Raw genomic sequence first — 17,779 nt, forward strand, 5'->3', positions numbered from 1 at the left:
CTGGCTCAACACAGTCTTTGGCTCCATCTAATTCATTCCTCCTCTCTCTGTCAGTCCATCAAGCATGTGCCCATTGCCCGGGGGGGGGGGTGTAGGTAAAAATAGCAACTGGCACCTTTCTAGGACAGTTGGGGACTTTGCCTCCTCCTCCAGGCATGTCTCCTCCATCCTTGCCTCCTTGGGCCTCCTCCTCTGGGGCATTCCTATACTTGGTCAGGGGCCTGCTAGGGCACACCCTCCCCCTCCCCATGCCCCAGCCACCCATCTGCTGGCCAATGGGCTGCCAGGGAAGATCAGATGTCACTATAACATGAGGGGGTGAGGCTGTCGGACAGTGCCTGCTGCTGGTCCTGTCCACAAGGAGCCCCCAGCCTTTCTCAGACTCAACTGCAGGTGGGTATGGATGTGAACAGCCTGCCTAGGAGTGGGTGACTGTGTCAGGGTTTGGGTACCTAACGTCTAAGGGGCACTCAAATGGGTCCTGGGCCTCATACTGTGTTATGTATTGATGACTAGAAACATGGCAGCTGAGCCTCGGGATGACTGGCGCCAAACCAGAGGAAAAGGACATGGGAGTAGGGAGGAGGGGAGATCCGGGGGCCTCAGGGGTAAGGAGCCCTCCTAAGGTGGGATCTAGGGAGAAGTGCAGAGAGTGAGATAAGGATCCACTCAGGGGACATTACCCAGAGCTCTGAGATTGCCTGCTGTGATGTAGCAGGGTGGGAGCCTTTCTGGGGCTGTATAAGAGTGACCTGAGGGAAGGAATGGAATTTCAACTCATTCCTGGAGCCAGAGCTCTGAGCCCTAAGCTACTCTTGCCATTTTGTAGATACGGACTTATCTCAGGTCATCCTCGGAAGGAAGGCCACTGGAGAGATATCTGGACCCCCCCTGCCCCAGGGCAGATCTTAAGGCTCAGATCAAGGATAGGCAGGAGCCAAGCTGAAACACGACAGAGGGAATGGGATGGGCTGGGCCTAAGCAGATAGGTCCTATCTGATCTTGCTACTGCTGGGAAAACAGGTGGTCCCAAGAGACCCTAGCCCTCCAGGCCTCATCTTTGCTGAAATCTCCAGGTTGGGAACCCTACCTTCCTGAGTGTGAGCTTTCTAGAAGTCCTTGGGAGTCCTTGGAGGAGATAGGACCAGACAAGGTTGATCAGAGGGTACTGGGCCCAAGGCAGGAAGTGATCAGGGTCCCATAGCAAGTGAGTGGCAGGGCCTCCTGCCCCCCTTTGAGCTTTGTCACCCTTGAAGAAACGGAGGTTGGCATGTACCCCCAAGGAACCTGACCTCACAGGCTATTTTCATAAATCCCTTCTAAGGCCAGAACTCTCCACGGAACAACTGCTTTTCCTCTCAGTTGTTGATTGGCCATCCCTGTCCCATTCCTGCCACCATACCTCTGCCTGTCCCCAACTTACAGGGATGTTGAAATAAGGGTGGAGAGATCCAGATCTGCTCAAGTGGGCCTTAGGGAACTCTAGAGAACCAGTAGCCTCAGTTTCCCAACCCAGAGTGAGGGCCACTGCTACCCCACTTTGGAGGGGTGTAAGACAGCTCTTGCTGGATGCCTGCAAGAGCCAGGAGGGGAGCCAAAATGGCTGGGTTGCTTTTAGTACCCTGCCCCCCTGCCATCTTGGGTTTCAGGATAGAGGAGTCTTGCTAATTTTGATGCCTATTTTTGGACACTTCAGCTGCCACTTCAGCTGGCTCCTTGTAAAATGCACAACCCCCCACACTCCCCCCTCCCTCTGCTGCTGACAGGTGTGTGGGTCCAGTGGAAACTAGAGGCGGGAGAAGCGAGATGGGGTCTCAGTGACACTGCTCTTACCCCATGGACCTTCCCACCCCACAGAGTGTCCCTGGGGGGTACAGAGGGCAGTAAAGGGGGAGTTAGAAGGACTGGTAGGGATCAGAGCAGGATGAGAAGGTTGGTCAGCTCTGGCTGGGTGGCTTATTTATGGTTGATGGATTCTCACACAGAGGCTCGGGGACAAGGCAGGGCTCAACCTTGTACTTGGCCAAGAGCCTCCCAGGTATCTGTGGGTTAATTTTGCAGGAAGTTTCAATAGTTCTGGGAAAGCTAATGTTATCAACAGGGCTTCGAAACAGCTCCCACCTCAGCATTAAGCTGCTGGTGCATTTTTAGCCCCCTCCCTGGGGGCGCCAGAGCTATTGTCTTCAAGTCAGCTGTGTTGTGTTGTTATGAATATTGTTTGTAGGACCTTGAGACAACATTCTGATACAGTTCTTTGGAGGTTCCCAGGCCCTAGGCACTGCAGGCATGTACAGTGACCAGCTCACAGGAACCGTCAAGTTCTCTGCCCTGGTAGCCACCACGCCTGAACATGTGCATTGAGTCCCAGACGTAGTGCTAGGAGATCTAAGGTGCTCAATACGATCAGCACATGTGTGTCAAATTCAGGCTTCCCAAAGAGAAGTTTCTCAGACCCATCCAGGTGAGTTCAGTCTCCTGTGTATTTCAGGAGAAAGGAGACAAAGAGACTGAACGCTTATGGGCTCTGTGATTTGAAAGGATACCTCAGAGGGTTTCAGAGAGCACAAAAGAGGATCTGGGGTACCCCAAAAGGAACTTTGACTCTCAAGAAAAACATGAGGCACAGCATGAAGTTTGGGTTCACACAGGAAAGAAGAGCTAGCAACAGAGAATGTCTGTACCCTTGGAGCTGGGCTCCGTGATCTTGGGATGATTCCCTAACCAGAGTCTATCCACTCAGATCATCAGGGTGTCCCCAGATCCAAGGGTCCTGTAGTTCTTACCCCTGACCTGAGAAAGTCTCTGCATTTTAGATGACTTTGCATGAAAATCTTGTAGAGGAGACATCTGTCCAGAGTGGGATGTACCTTCCAACAGTCTGTCAGTTATAGAGTCTAAGTTCCAGGCTGCAGCCAGGGAAGGAAGAAGGGCGATCAGAGTCATGGGAGAAGGGCCAATCAGGGGGACCAAGAGGTGACCCTCAAATGTAATCTATACACACCCCCTCTAGGCCCCAATCTCTGAGAGCCTGCCTCCTTGTGAGGCTTCTAAACCAAGGTAAGTCCTAAGTGCCCCATCTGTTGTCATTCCCTCTCCAGACACAACCCACCGCCACCATGTCTGACGAGGAAACGTGAGTACCCTGCTGTATAGTAGCCTCCCTTGCTGGTGGGATGGGACCCCTGGTACCTGCAGATATCTGTCCCAGATCAGAAGCTCAAGCTCATCTCACTTTTCTTCTCTCTCTACCCCCTGCCAAACCACCGTGACAGTGAACAAGTCGAGGGTAAGTGTCTTCTCTATTTTCTCTCTCTTTTCTTTTGTCTCTAGATAGAAGAGTCACCCTTGGTGGGGGGCAGGGCTTTGACTATTGACATCACTCATCTCTTGGGGACCCCTTGTCCAAGAGTCCCAGACCAGCTAGATCAATCATTGGGCTTCAAAGACATCCCTCTCCCAAGCTGTCTCAAATCTCTGGCATACACTTTTTTTCCTGCGGTGTTCACACCTTGACCTTCCCCAACCTATATACCTGCATGTCGGTGGTGCCTTGGGGACTCAAGAGGAAGCCTCTCTGTCCTTGTCACCTTTGGTTACTCACATGGTCATAGCAGGACATGGCATCTAAAGACATCCTATGTCACCCTCATGGCTGAGACATTTCCTCCTCAAAGGCCACAAAGCCTCTGTGTGTGTGTATGTGTGTACGTGCATGTGTGTGTGTGTGTGTGTGTGTGTGTGTGTGTACAGATGTGCTCTACATGTTCGTATGTTCAGGCTAGAGGTCAGCTTTGGATGTCATTTCTCAGAAGCTGTCCACCTTGGTTTTTTTTTTTTTTTTTTTTTTTGAGATGGGGGTATGGAAGTTGGGAGGGGGAGAGGTTGGGGGGTGCTGATCCTGGAGCTTGGCGATTAGCCTAAACTGGCTGGCCAGCAAGCTCCAGGATCCTCCTGTCTCTAGAGTGTGTAACCACACTTGGATTTTTATTTGAATACTGACACTCAAGTCCTTATGCTTTTGTGGCAAGCACTTTGTTGACTGACCATCTCCCCAAGCTACCACACAGCCTCTTTGGACTGAGGATCTCAGACCTGATCCCTAGCCAGTAGTGGTACCCAACTATCCAGGGATAGAACAGGCTGGCCCTTCAATAGCCTCACCATCTCCAGTCCCATCTCCGCTAACTGAGCTCCTTTCTTTTGTTCTATTCTAATACAGAACAATACGAAGAAGAAGGTAACTCAGGAAGCCACAGGCTTCTCCATGGCCATCCTTGGGAAGGCCTTCAGGGATCCTCCCTGAGCTGACAACTGTCTACTTCCCTCATCATTAATGCACCATTAACCATCAAATTAATAATTCCATTATTTAATTAATGGTCAATGGCACGATCATTAATTAAACTATTAACCCTCTATCTCTTCAACTGGTTGATAGACACTCATTAACCACTCACACATGTTCTGTGGTCACTGTGTCCATGGTGTGTGAAGTGGGATGTGTTCTGGCCTCTAAAACTCTCAATTCATTAATAACAAGGTTCCTGACCCATGCAGTGTAGCCCCTCAGAGCCACTGTGGCTTCTCTTCTCATCTCCCTATCTGTCTCTCTATCTCTTTTGTCTCTGTCTTCATCTTTCTCCATTTCTGTTTCTGTCCTTATCCCTTTGTCTCTCTCTGTCTCTCTTAGCATCTCTTCTTCGCTGCACCCTTGGGCTGCTGGAGACCCCTCCCTGGCTCTGTCGTGCCTAGGCAGGTGTGGGCGGGCAAAGTACTGAGTACCAGTGCACCTGGGAGCAGCCCGGCACAGCAGTTCCCAGGCCTGACAAGCTGTCTGCTCCTGGCACTTGCTCAGCTGAGGGAGACTTCATGCAGCTCATCAGACAGGCCATCCTGCAAGGGCTGCTGGGTGCTGTGTTTTCAAAATATTTTGAAAATACATGCTACCTTAACAACCTGAGCAAATATCTTGCTGCCAGAAGCAGAAAGGGCTGGTTTCTGGATGAGATGTGGCCCTAGGGGGGCTGCACTTTCCTAGGGTTGGCCAGAAGGGTCCTGTGTCCCCAAAGCACCTTGACGCCAGCCTTTAGTCCTGACAGCTAGATTGGATTCCCTGCTTGAGAAATGCTTTGAGCACATGCAGTTTCCCCAAACCATGTGGACTTTGTCCTGGTCCGCCCTTCAGTGTCCTGTAGAGCAGAATCACAAACACCCAGACATGGGATATAGGATGCAGAGGGCCAGGCCTGAGGAAGATATAAGCTTAGTGCACTGGCAAGAACAGCAGCGGCTGATGCTCCAGGGCCCCTGCTCACTCTAGCTAGCTGATATAGGCCAAGCATGGGAATCTGGCCTGCTCATCATGTTTGGTCCAAGAGAGCCCAAGAAAGGCCCCTTTCCTAATGTCCTTGTTTGTTCTCTCTCCTACATGCCATCTCTCTGTCACCTTCACTTACCCTCAGAGGAAGCCCAGGAAGAAGGTGAGTTAGCTTGGGACTTGACCTCCTCTGCCCTAATGATGAAATTGGTGTAACCTTCCATCTTATAGGGCTGTGACCTCAGCCCCTGTTTCTAAGGGCCTGCTGTGTGCTCCTTTCTAATCCTATCCTCTCTCCTCCCTGCCACCCTGCACTCCCTGGCATTCCTCGGCTGCAGAAGTCCAGGAGGAAGGTATGAGGATACAGGACTTCTGGTCCCCATGTGGAGCCTAGGGTCTGGCTGGAGCCATGTGGTGTGGGGAAGAGGGCAGGGAAGCAAGGAGGCGCCAGCCAACCAAGGAGCCCCCCATGTGGCCCCACATAACCTACTAACCATGGCCAATGCTTGACCAAAGAGAATGAGTACTCCAAAAATCCCCCACAAACAACATAAGTGCCCCAATCTCTATCAGATGATTTCAACACTAGAGAAGGCAGCCTAGTACAGGAGTAGTGGGGGAGACTATAGAGCCAGGTGTAGACTGAGTCCCTTTCCCCAGAGAAGTCGGTGAAAGCCCACAGTGGTGACTGAGACCTTTGCTAGGCCAGATTCACTAAGCCAAATGTCAGAAGAGCTCAGATCTTAGGAAGAGATGCAGGAGTAGCAAGAGGCCCTGCTATAGGGCCTGATGTGAAGACAGGCCAAGGCCTCCTCCCTAGTCAATTCCCCTAGCCTGTGTCCCCCATCAACCCGATCACAGTCCTAACCCCCAACCCTTCTTAGGGGCTATCAGGTAGAGAGGCCCAAGGAATGGGCTTTTGTACCTAGCTCTGGGATGGCAAGAAAAGAGGTGTTTGGAGCAAGCCTTGGTTCTGCTCCCCTTGAGTACCAGAGCCTCCAAGTGGGCTGCAGCTCTAGACTGATCCTGGCTGAGGGCAGACAGGGGGTGGGTAGATGAGGGAAGAAACCGAATGAGACACTGTCCCAAAAGCAAGAGCCAGATTCCCAACTCTCATCTCAGTTTCCCCACTTGTGAGGAAGGACAGATTGGGGGTGAGTTCGGTTCGCCTCAGCCCCTCCTATTCCCAAATTCCGAGTGGGTCCCAGAATCTGGGGTGCGGGGCCAAGGGTGGCAGGACCACTGCTAACTCTAACAGTATCTTGCTCGCTTCCTGCACGTATCCCACCCCTCGGTGACCGGCTGTGTCCTTTTAACCTGGATCCCTTCTCTGACCTCTGACCTCTGACCCGCGGTTTTGCCTCTTGTTCCGTGGCCCTCCTTAGCCCCTGAACCAGGTATGTGACATGACTTCAATGCCATATGACATATGTGGCCATGGGGGTATGTGTGCAGGAGCCAGCCAAGAAGGAACAAGAGGGTGCCGTGTAACTCACTCCATCTCCCCTGTATACCTGTCCCTCCCTTTCCCCCTCTCCCACATGCCCTCCACTCATTCATTCTCTCTCCTTCCTCTCTTCTCCCATGGTGCTGCTCCACAGAGGAAGTCCAAGAAGGTAGGTCCAGATCTGCCTCACAGCCACAAAGAGCCTTCCCCTTCTTTCCCTCCCCTCTCCAACTGCCTGCCTCCCACCCCCCCTTTCCAATGTACCCACCACCACCAACTAAGCCATGCTGGCCTCTGGGCTGAGGACAGAGCAGACTAGGGAAGCTAACCCGATCTGCTGGCCTAGGTGGCTGTCAGTGGCAGTCCCAATCACAGTGTTTAAGGGCAAGGAGCAAAAAGGCTTTTCTTAGCCCTCCATCAGGAAGATTAGGTAAAGCATATGGGCTATCCTGGGTCTACAGAGCCAGCCTTAAGAAAATGGCGCTGGAGATCCCCTGGAACTCTCGGGGGGGCCTCATCAGGATAGGTAGAGCAAAGCAAAAAGGTTGGATAGGCAGCCTCCAACCTACCCCAGATATCAAGCCAGAGGGAGGAAAGAAAGGAGGGGTGAGGCTGGAGGGAGGGTGGAGGGGCAAGTGGGGTGAAGCGGAAAGTCAGGCTGAGGCCCAAGGTGGGGATGTCAGAGACCTGGAACAGCCGGGGGCCATGCATGCAAACAGGCAATCAGTCAGATCCCAGCATCCCACCCAGTGCCTGGGCCTGAGCCAGACACACCCATCAAGCAGAACTGACAGGGGTTGTCAGGGGGGGGGGGGGGGGGGGGGGGCAACTGTCAGCCTAGCAGCAAAGCTGGTTACACTGGGGAAGGGAGGAGGGGCTGATCTCAAGGAGCCCGTTTCAGCCCCTCCATTTCATGCTTGCAGGCTCCTGGTGGCTGGGCCTGAGAGGAAGTAGCTGGATAATGCTAGGAGCAGGATCCAGGATGTTCTCAGGCCACACATCTTAGGTCACCAGGCCTCCCTGGGGCCAGAACTGAGACTGACTGGGACAAATAGACAGGAGGGTAGGGAGAAAGAGCACAGGGAAACCTTACCTTGCCACTATGCAGCTTCCTCTCATGCAATTCTAGGGAGCACCCCATCCTTCCTGGTCCCCAGAATATCATAAGGGGAGGGTGAGTCCACCAACCCCTTAACTTCCTTCCCCAGGCCACTCCCCTAGACCTCATGTGAGAGAGCTCTGCAGCACCCCACTGCTCCCGGGGTCAGGCACTCCTAGGATGTTAAGCAAGAGTGGCATCAGGCTTACCAGCAGATTTAAGCTACTGTTCAGGCAGTGCTGCCACATGCTTTGGTTGTTAAGTCACCCCGTGTCTTTTGGAGAGGTGAGAAATAGGTGTTCCAGAAGAGCACCGGTCAGAACCTGCAGGCAAGACCCCCACCCAAACCTTGGATGGGGCCTGCTGGCTACTGGCCAAGTGCAGAGTTGCTGGGAATCCCAGATGCTTCCCCTTGCCTGGTCTCACTGTGTTCCGGGCAGACAGAGTGCACACATGGCAGTGGTTTTGCGTCTGCCTAATGCTAGAACAGGGCTACAGGACCATGCACGGAAGGGCGAGGCTGAGCAGCTGCAGGCCCTGACTAGGGTCAACACCAGTCCCAACCTCTGCAGGAGTGGGGCACACTCAGGAAGCAGCCCTTCCTCAGGACAAACCAGCTTAGACAAGGTTCTGAAGAAGAGAGGCCCCACCGAGACTCATGGGAAAAAGCCTCTCAGGGGTCAGAGGGCAGGTTCCCAGGATCAAGAGGCCTTATCCTAAGGGCTGAACTTGTCAAAACTCACAGATATAAATGAGCCAAAAATATTTTTTTGGTTCTCAGGCAGGCTCTATGAACAAAGACTTTTACAAAGGGTTTGAAATAAAACGACTGTCAAAACCATAGTATGTGCCCAAGTATAAGTATATACGTAGTAGAGAGTAATGGCAGGTTCGATGACAGCTGGAAGGTAGAGCAGCCTCAGGATTTCCCAGGGCCAAACCTAGATCCCATCACCACTTGCATATTGGGCAAGACAGGTCCCCATGCTCTCTACTCACAGCCAGACCCCTTGCCCAGCATGCACAAAGCCCTGAGTTCAATTCCCAGGACTGCTTAAACAAGGTGTGGCAGAACATACCAGTCATCATAGCGCTTGGAAGGTAGAGGCAGGAGGAGGAAGAGTCCAAAGTCATCCTTAGCTATATTGAGACTTAGAGGCCAACCTGGATAGCAAGGATGCACAGAGGGGTCTAAGCCTTGGGGAAGGTGTAGGAGTTTCCCTGCCACCCTCAGGCACGGGGCCCTGTGCGTGCCTGCCTCTGCTGTTCATGTGGCCACTGCTGCTGTGTGGCCCCTGCACTTCTGCAGTTGCGCGGCTTTTTTCTTGCATGTGCGCTTGCGCCCACGCCATGAAGATGCTGTCGCCGAGGAGGAGCAGGAGGAGGACGAGGAAGGTAAGGCCTGCCAGCCGCTGTTGCAGCCCCTTGCTCCACCTGCACAGGACTCTGGTTCTGCCTGTGAGAGGCAAGAGGAGCCATTGGTCCAGTGTCTATATTGCTCACTCTCCAGCACTTTCACTCTGTGTCTGTCCATGTGTCTGTCTGTCTTCCTTTTTTCCCTGGCATGGAACCTCAAGATGCTGAGGCTTTATGTGCATCCGCCATGGAGTTAGAGGGCCAGGGCCAAGCATCTGCCTACTCAGAGGCAGTTAGTTGGTCAGTGGAGATAAACCAAATGCTCCCCCGATTTTCCAGAAATCTGTCCTCTAGGCCTCTTGTCTTCCTACCTTTCCCGCCCTCCCAGTCCTCCGGGGACACATATGCCTTGCTGTGGTTTCTCCCTTCATCCCCGCACCCTAAGTCCTTCTAAGAGCCCATGGGGAATTTTGCAGGCTTCCTGCTTCTGAATAGTTGAGGGGTCTGGGTGGGCTGAGTAGAAGTCCCCAGCCTGGTGGTTCCTGTGGCAGGAAAGACCATCCTGTCTCACCTGACCTCTCTTTCTTTCTCTCCCCATGCTTTCTGTCATGACTAGAGGAGAAACCAAGACCCAAGTAAGTGGGGGATTCAGGCAGTGCTATGGGGGAGGCCAGAATAGGGCAGTGGGAGAGGCCTGGAACTGTTTTAAAAGAAAAGTCCAAATGGCAGAAGATAATAGAGACTAAGGTTGTGAGTAGGAAGGAATAAGAAGGCATTAGGCTTTGGTTCTTCCCCATCAGCCAGTGTAGTCAAGGAGGCCACTGGCCATGGACTAAGGCTCAGAAGTGGGACTGAAGGTGTCACCTATTTTCCATGACTGGCTATGCTGGGAGATTACCCAGGTCTCCAGATATTTAAAAAAAAAAAAAATGGACTTGAGGGATGAGGATTTCCTGCTTGAGGTGAAAACCCTCTCTGGATTGACCTGATCCCAAAAGGGGCTGAGCCCCCTGTGAACCACTCTGCAGAGGTTTTACCCTGGCCTTGTTTGCTCACTTGTGAGTGCGCCAGGGGGTAGCTGAACCCAGGATCTTGGACTTGGAAGTCCACAACCCTCCATAAACAGCCCCCTTTTGTCCCTTTAAGCCTCTCTGTCTGTTCCACACTCAGCAGGTTGAACTTTTGGCTCTGCCCCTTGTTCCCTCCCCATCCTTGAGAGAAGGGTAGAAGCTAAGAGAAGAGCGCAGCTGGCCCATACTCCTCCCTTGAATGCTGTTTTAAATCAACTTCACATAAAGTAATGCAGAACTGTGAGATAGTTTCTCATCTTAGAAAAATTATTTATGTTCTCAATATGAAAATAAAACACCTCATTAAGAAAATTTGGAAAATACATAAAAGTCAAATGAAGAGGGGAAAATATCCATCCATAATTCTCCCACCCACCCACCAGCCAGACTGTGGAAGGCACCAGAGAGGGGGAAAAGGTCTTTATTTCTTCCTGCTCTTTTTCTACACAAAGTTCTTGGAAAATAAAGATCTTGACTATGTTTTTTTAAGCACAGGACTGTCTATACAGTCTTGAATTCTGTTTTTAAAAAAAATTTAGCACTATTCATAAGTATTTTTCCATGTTTTTACATAGTCTTCTTAAATATTTTGAATGGCCACATAATATTCCATCAATTGGACAAACCATAATTTTCCTAACCATTCCCCGATCACAGGCTTCCCCCAATATTTTACAATCATAAATAACGCTGGTCAGAAAGCATTTTCCATCTTGAGGGCTGTTTGCCTAGGCCACATTCCCAGAACTGGAATTACTGGGTCAAAGAAGACCAGTGCTCTGAAGACTTTGACATTCACTGCCAAGTTGCTTTCCACCAGGACCCAGCCAAGGCGGTCTCCTAAGTGGGCTGTGAGCAGTCTTGTGTCCCACACCCTCCGTGCCCAAAGGCGGGAACGGGTGTCTGCCCCTCACCCGCTGATGAGCGGCCAACCACATCTCATGGTTGCCTTACATTCTTCTGATGGCACCACCACGAACTGTCCGTGTTTGTCAACTGGTCGTCTTTCTTTGCGAGTCAGTGGCTTGTGCCCCTTGCTCGTTTATCTCATGGGCGACACGTCTCCATGTTTGCTTAATCGTCCGTTCACTCAGGGATATAAATCTTCTCTGTATTTGCTGAAAAGTTGTTTTTTTTTCAGTCTGGTTTTTTTCCCCTCTGCGTTTCAATTTTTGCTCTTTTTCTCCCCCCCCCCCCCCACATACATAAGTTTTTCATTTGCACAACATCATCTGTACAGCTTTCCCTTGGAGGGAACTTTGGGGCTTCAGAGCTTAGAAAAATCCCTTCCCTCTCCAGGTTTTGATCGCTATTCAGCTCCCCTTTCTTCTGTGGCCTGCTTCTAAAAGCCGTGGTTGTCTGGGCTCCCTGCTCCATCTGGAATGTGTTGGCAGGAGGAGGGGGTCGCACAGCCAGCGGGCTGGGGGTTCCTTTTCCCCTTACAGGCTCTCCTTCATTTGGGCGCCCAGAAAGAAAGATTAAAAGAGTGTCCAGAGCCACAGGACAGGTCTCACCCCAGAAGCTGATGCCAGTCACTGCCCCGGGAGGGCTCATGGTGGCCACCCTGCCTTCTGCCAGGGCTTAATTACATTTGTTTATGTGCCTGAGAAAGGCAGCATGAAGCAGTGAACGAAACAGAGGTGACAAAAACAGGGTGACGCCTTCTAGGAAGGGACAAACTACTCTTGGAACACGGGTTAGAAACCCAAGAACAAAGAGCCAGGCAAACCTGCTCTAGCAGAGACATGCTCTGTTGGGTGCCAGGGTGCAAGAAAGAAGAGGAGGCCAGCCTAGATTCGAGGCTGGCTGGCCTCTGCTGTGGGAAGGTTCCAGTTGTCCCTGCTTATGAAACAATTTCTGTGTCTCTTCCCCAGACTCACTGCTCCTAAGATCCCAGAAGGGGAGAAAGTAGACTTCGATGTAAGTGTATGGGGCCCAGAACACACTCACCCCAAGCTCCAGTCTTTGAACTTTAGGCTAGGGTTCAGGTCATGTCTTCCCAAGTAGCCATAAAGGGCCTCTAGCCCATCCACATGCCCATAATTCGCTCATAGACCCAAGGAAACAGAGATCCCTTCCCTTCTCCTCCATGCGTTCTTGTACCCGCCCACCCATCCACTCATCCACCTAGCCTTTCCCTCAACTATGTTTTCATCCACACCTTCATCTATCCGTGTAACTGTTCAAACACACATCCATATATGCAGCAAGTCAATCTCACGATCTCCTCTGTGTTTGACCCAAGAGGACATCTCTGAGAATGAAGGAGTCAAGTCTGAGACAGGTCACCTCAAGGATGGTACTGGCTTCATGATTAGTCAGGGTCTGGATTTCTCCACAGGAAGGGCGTTATCTCAACCCCGGGCTGTCTAGACTGGGTCACTCTGGGTCTCAGGAAGACTGCAGCTGTGGTGACTTGGTAGAAAGCTTCCTTAGCTGCAGATGGGTCCCAGGCTGGCCAGGAAGAGTAGGAACTTTTCTCTCGCCCCCCCAGGATATCCAGAAAAAGCGTCAGAACAAGGACCTCATGGAGCTCCAGGCCCTCATTGACAGCCATTTTGAAGCTAGGAAGAAAGAGGAAGAGGAGCTGATTGCACTCAAGGAGAGGATTGTGAGTCCTGCGGCAGTAGGTGCTTCTGCAGGAAGTGGGCCTGGCAGGGCAGGGCTGACCTCTTTGCCCTCTTGGCTTCAGGAGAAGCGTCGTGCAGAGAGGGCTGAGCAGCAGAGGATCCGCGCTGAGAAGGAGCGGGAACGCCAGAACAGACTGGCGGTAAGGACTATGTCATCCTGCTGCCTCCAGCCTGTGTAGACAGGGAAGGGAAGCAGAGGGTCTTAGGCCTTCCTCTCACTGTGGCCCTCTGTTGGGCCAACAACCAGAGCTACTGGGTTAATGCCTCTTGCGCTACAGAGCGCCCCTCTCCTGCCGAAGAGCAACCTCCTTCTAGAAGTTGCTAAGTCCAAAACTAGTCTTTGAAGGCTGCTCAAAGGGCAGCCCCTGAAGATCTTGGGGATGGGGTCTCCGCAGGAGGAGAAGGCCAGAAGAGAGGAGGAAGATGCTAAGAGGAGAGCCGAGGATGACATGAAGAAGAAGAAGGCTCTGTCCTCCATGGGTGCCAACTACAGCAGCTACCTGGCCAAGGTAAGGAACATGCTCAGAGCCCTGAAGGTGGCCTTCAAGTGGGGCTGGTATTTGGGTCAGGTACCTCCTGAGACTAGGCTTCTCACCACCTCTCCCCCCACCCCAGGCTGACCAGAAGAGAGGCAAGAAGCAGACAGCCAGGGAGATGAAGAAGAAGATTCTTGCAGAGAGACGCAAGCCTCTGAACATCGACCATCTCAGTGATGACAAGCTGAGGTGGGGTGGCCCTCCCAGATGGCGCTGGGCCCCTCCCCAGAAGAATCAAGTCACAGCTCTCTTTGGCGGCTGGAGGAGGAAGTAGGGTCTTAGGCCCTGCCTCTCTGACGTCATCCTATCAAACATCCTCTTTTTCCGTCTTCTAGGGACAAGGCCAAGGAACTCTGGGATACACTGTACCAACTGGAGACTGACAAATTTGAGTTTGGGGAGAAGCTAAAACGCCAGAAATACGATGTGAGTCAAGCAATCTCTGGTTCTTGGGCCTACAAGGTCTCACTCTCCTGGGGGGTCAGCTGTCTCCCCATAACCCAGTCTGCCTTCACCTTGAGACCCGGCTCCACTGCCTAGCGGGGATCCACCTCTAGAGCCTGTCCTTCAGGGGAGGCACTTGAGCTATCAGCCTGACCTACGTCTGAATTGGCCAACAGTGTAGCTAGAACTAGTATGCGTTCTCAAACTGCTGAGGTTCCCATGACATCTTCAGGGCAGGCAAGCAGGCAGGCAAGGTGACTCATACCTTCACCTGAAACTGGAAAAGGGAGTTTAATACTGTGCGTCCTCTGGGGGTCTGGGAATCTGGAATGGGGTTACAACACCCATAGGTATGAGGGAGAGGTAAGGGGAGAGATAGGGCAGGGCTTTGGGGGACAAGTTAGAAGCCAAGCTTGTTCCTACTCACCATGGATGAGGCCCCTGTCCCGGTGTCCACTGTGCTTACTGCAAATGCAAACACCTTGGTCTCACTGGCAAAGCTCTACTGTCTTCCCCGCATGTCCCCCAGTGCCAGGTAAAGGGAGAGGTGAGAACTCATGCAGGGGCATCTCCCACAACCATCAAGATAGACAATCCACAAGCTCTGGCTCCTTCTTGCAACCTCTGGGTAGATAAAATGGGTCTTAGATGCTCAACTTTGAAGAGCCTTGGTCTCCATACCTTAATTTTAGCCATTTCTAGAAAGATACTCATCCCTCAGCCTCAAGGCCACCCTGGGAGCTAGCTCAGAGAAGACTCCACCAAGCAGAGACCAGACCACTCTTCTCAGCAACAATAGCTAAGTCAGGAGCCCAGAGCTTCCAGATGCACTCTGCCCATGTCTGGTCTCCTGGGTTTGCAGAGCCTGGTTGTCCATTAAAAGACTGGCCTCACTTTTATCAGGACCTTGAAGCCTCAGTTGCCCACCCAACCTGGTAACCATCTTGATTTTTCTAGATCATGACTGTCCGGGCCAGAGTGGAGATGCTGGCCAAGTTGTGAGTAGGCAGAGCCAGGCTTGTGGGTGTGCAATGCTTAGCTAGCCTCTCGCATGGCAAAGATCTGGGTAGTTGAGGACACTGGTGGCAAAGGGCCTTTTCCTTCTGCCACAGCTCCTCTCTCCTGACCTCAGCTGGTGGCTACGAGGCCGGCCCGATGCCCTTGTTGGCAGATGAGAAAGGAAGGATCTTGCCTTCCCATAACTCCACTTGGGACCAGGGCCTCTAGGCCACCAAGTAAGGAGCAGGCACCATGGGTCAAGGAGCAGGAAGGTGGGGATCAGGAGTCAGAGGTGGAACTTTGGGAGGTCTGGAGGCCTCACCTCCACCCTGTCCCTTGCCCTACCTGCATCCTGCCACAGCCACAAGGTAAGTGGCCAGTTGGGAGCTGCTGTGTGTGGTAGCTAGAGAGAGCAAGTCAAGACGCAGCCTGAGGACAAAGCAACAGTGTCTTCTCACAAAGAAACCATGAGACAGTAAGGAAAATGACACAGGAGACTGTCCCTGCCATGAGGATACAGTGGAGAGGCCACGGCTGGCCAGTCCTGTGGTAAAGACATGTGTCCCCTGGCCAGTGCCCTACTGGGATTCCCAGGTCTCTGTCACAGTAAGTCACCTGTGTTGTTACAGATCACTACTCTCAGGAGCCGCATTGACCAAGCCCAGAAGCAGTAAGTAATCCAGCCCGTTCTTGCTCTGTGCTGGACCCAGAGTCCCCAGGGCCAGTCACCTGCAACCCTACCTAGGGCCTAGACATTTTAGCAGCTGGTCCCTGAACAAGGGCTTTTGGTGGCTGGCCCTTAGCAGAGCAATAACAAGACTAACAGGGCCCTGGGACCCAATGGCCCCTTCCTCTTCTGCATGCAGGAGGTACCAGAAGGGGTTTGTTAGTGATACCTTCCAACTCTATGATGTGCTGGCCAGCAGGAAGCCTGTAGCAGGATGTGGTCATGAAAACTTACAATCTCAATACCTCTCCAGAGTTGGGAGCAGGATCAGGCATTCAAGACCAGCCTGGGCTACATAAAACCCTATCTCAGCTAACAACAACCAAAAGGAAGGGTATAGTTCAGTTGAAAGAGCGCTTGCCCAGCATGTGCAAGGCCCTTAGTTAGACCCTAGTATCTAAATTGGAGCACATCCATAAATCCCAGCACTTTGGGAGGGAGGCAGAGGCAGGGCAGAAGGATCAAGAGGTTCAAGATTAGTTGAAGAACAAGTTCTAAGGCCAACTCGGGATATTTAAGATGGAGAGAGAGGGAGAGAGAGAGAGAGAGAGAGAGAGAGAGAGAGAACTGACTCCACAGGAGGGTAACCCCTCCGCTCAAGGCATCAGGTCCCACAGGACTCCAGGACCTGTTGCTATAGTGACCCCTCACCAGGTTCTGAGTTTGATATAATACTGGGACTCTGATTCTTAGCCTGGACATGGGGTTGTCACACTTCAAGGACAGAATCGAGGGGAGCTGCTTAGATTTCCTGTTTCTTGGGCATTTTCTCCTTCCTTCCACACCTCCATGATGCTCAGGGAAAGACGGGTACTCCTCCAGGGAAGAGGCTGTTGGTTTGCATTTCTATTGGGTGGGTTGGAGGGTCATGGCAGGGTAATTTGACGAGATGCCACGGGCATGTGAATGTGTGTGCGCACATGCTAGGATGCTCAGGAAGGTCTGTGAGGACACAGCATTGCCAGCCCACGGTCCCACTGGGTTGGCTTCAGAGCTCACACACTTTTAGCCTCTGGTCAGCCTAGACCTTCACACAGTGCTCATCCTGCTTCCAACTCCCTGGGGTGCAAAGGGCCTCAGATAATAGGGTTCCAAGTCCTTTGGGACAGGTACCCTTAGCTACCATCAGAAAGGCAGAGGCCTTTCAAAAACAATAATGTCTGAAGCTAGGGTGGCATGGGTCTGTCTGCAGTATTCCCCCTGGCCAAGGCAGGAGAAGAGAAGGTGAGCCCAGGTAACCAGCTAACCCTGTCCTAACCACACTAGTGTCCAGGCCCTGTCAGGCCCTCTGCAGGTGAGTCAGTTCCTACTGCTCAGATTGGAATGAGGTGTGTGCACTGGAGGTGGGGGCGACTGCTTGGGGAGACAGGAGCCAAAGGTCTCCACCGGCTGGCTGGACACTCTGACCCTTAAGCGCAACTCGCTTCCCATTTGCAGCAGCAAGAAGGCTGGTGCTACAGCCAAGGGCAAAGTCGGCGGGCGCTGGAAGTAAAGGAGCCGAGTGGTGCACTGCAGCAGAGACCTTCTACCCTGACTTCTGCCAGCTCTGCACCCTCCAACCCTCACGCCCAGGCTTCCTCTGGAGCTCAGGGCCCATCCTGCCTCCATGCCCTCATCTTCCGGGGTCTGGGAATAAAGTTATCAGACTCCCCTCTACTGTGTATATGCTGTCATGTATAAGGGGCCTGAGGAGGGTGGGAGGTGGTGTTTCAGGACAAGAGCACTATGGGAGCATACCCCAGAACGGCCCTGGAAGACTCCGGGTATCTTCCTGCTACTAACAACCATGGCTCAACTGCACACCGTGCTTTGCTCTAATGTGCCTCCAGAACTTGCTGTTTTTATCAGAGGCTTTTTACTTCTAGGGTACCCCTTTTGTCCCCGGCACCAGGGCCCTCCATGTTAGAAGGCTGCCTGGGCAGCCCAAAGCACTGTTTAAAGAAGAAACAGCCCAGCCTTGGGAGGGCTAGGGAGGAAGGCTGGCTGCCTGGAGACATTGCAGACACCCCGAAAGGGGGGAGGCGAGGGGGAGCTCCAGCTAGCACATCAAGGGGGGAGAGGAATGCAGGAAAGCACGTTTCCCACGAGGGAGCAAGCTCGGCAAACAGCGTTCTCCTATATTACAGGGAACACAGAACACAACTGTGCAATAAA

The 17,779-nt window shown here is 52.4% G+C and overlaps 1 protein-coding gene across 50 annotated transcripts; it reads left to right on the plus strand.

Annotated features, from left to right (window-relative positions):
• The first annotated feature begins 3,110 nt into the window (after nucleotides 1–3,110).
• On the plus strand, nucleotides 3,111–17,117 carry Tnnt3 (troponin T3, fast skeletal type). 50 transcript variants are annotated; one of them, XM_038321958.1, is made up of 17 exons: nucleotides 3,117–3,133; nucleotides 3,273–3,286; nucleotides 4,220–4,237; nucleotides 5,463–5,480; nucleotides 5,656–5,670; nucleotides 6,703–6,714; nucleotides 6,919–6,933; nucleotides 9,220–9,258; nucleotides 9,836–9,854; nucleotides 12,164–12,209; nucleotides 12,784–12,900; nucleotides 12,982–13,059; nucleotides 13,315–13,428; nucleotides 13,535–13,644; nucleotides 13,791–13,881; nucleotides 14,857–14,897; nucleotides 17,063–17,117. In XM_038321958.1, the coding sequence occupies exons 1-17, from the start codon at nucleotides 3,117–3,119 to the stop codon at nucleotides 17,115–17,117; spliced, it is 819 nt and encodes a 272-aa protein (XP_038177886.1). The 50 variants fall into 50 exon arrangements, with proteins under 50 accessions (XP_038178146.1, XP_038177886.1, XP_038177876.1 ...); XM_038321948.1 differs by lacking the exon at nucleotides 14,857–14,897 and adding an exon at nucleotides 15,528–15,568; XM_038322214.1 differs by lacking the exon at nucleotides 9,220–9,258.
• The last annotated feature ends 662 nt before the right edge of the window (nucleotides 17,118–17,779 follow it).

The sequence above is a fragment of the Arvicola amphibius genome, chromosome 1 (assembly GCF_903992535.2).
Source record: "Arvicola amphibius chromosome 1, mArvAmp1.2, whole genome shotgun sequence".
In the NCBI taxonomy this organism is placed as follows: Eukaryota; Metazoa; Chordata; class Mammalia; order Rodentia; family Cricetidae; genus Arvicola; species Arvicola amphibius.

Bases quoted from the DNA above. Each gene is read 5' to 3' on its own strand.
- Tnnt3 (XM_038321958.1), top strand. The intron at 12,901-12,981 runs GTGAGTCCTGCG...TCTTGGCTTCAG, and splicing joins TTGCACTCAAGGAGAGGATT to GAGAAGCGTCGTGCAGAGAG. The intron at 13,882-14,856 runs GTGAGTCAAGCA...TGATTTTTCTAG, and splicing joins TAAAACGCCAGAAATACGAT to ATCATGACTGTCCGGGCCAG.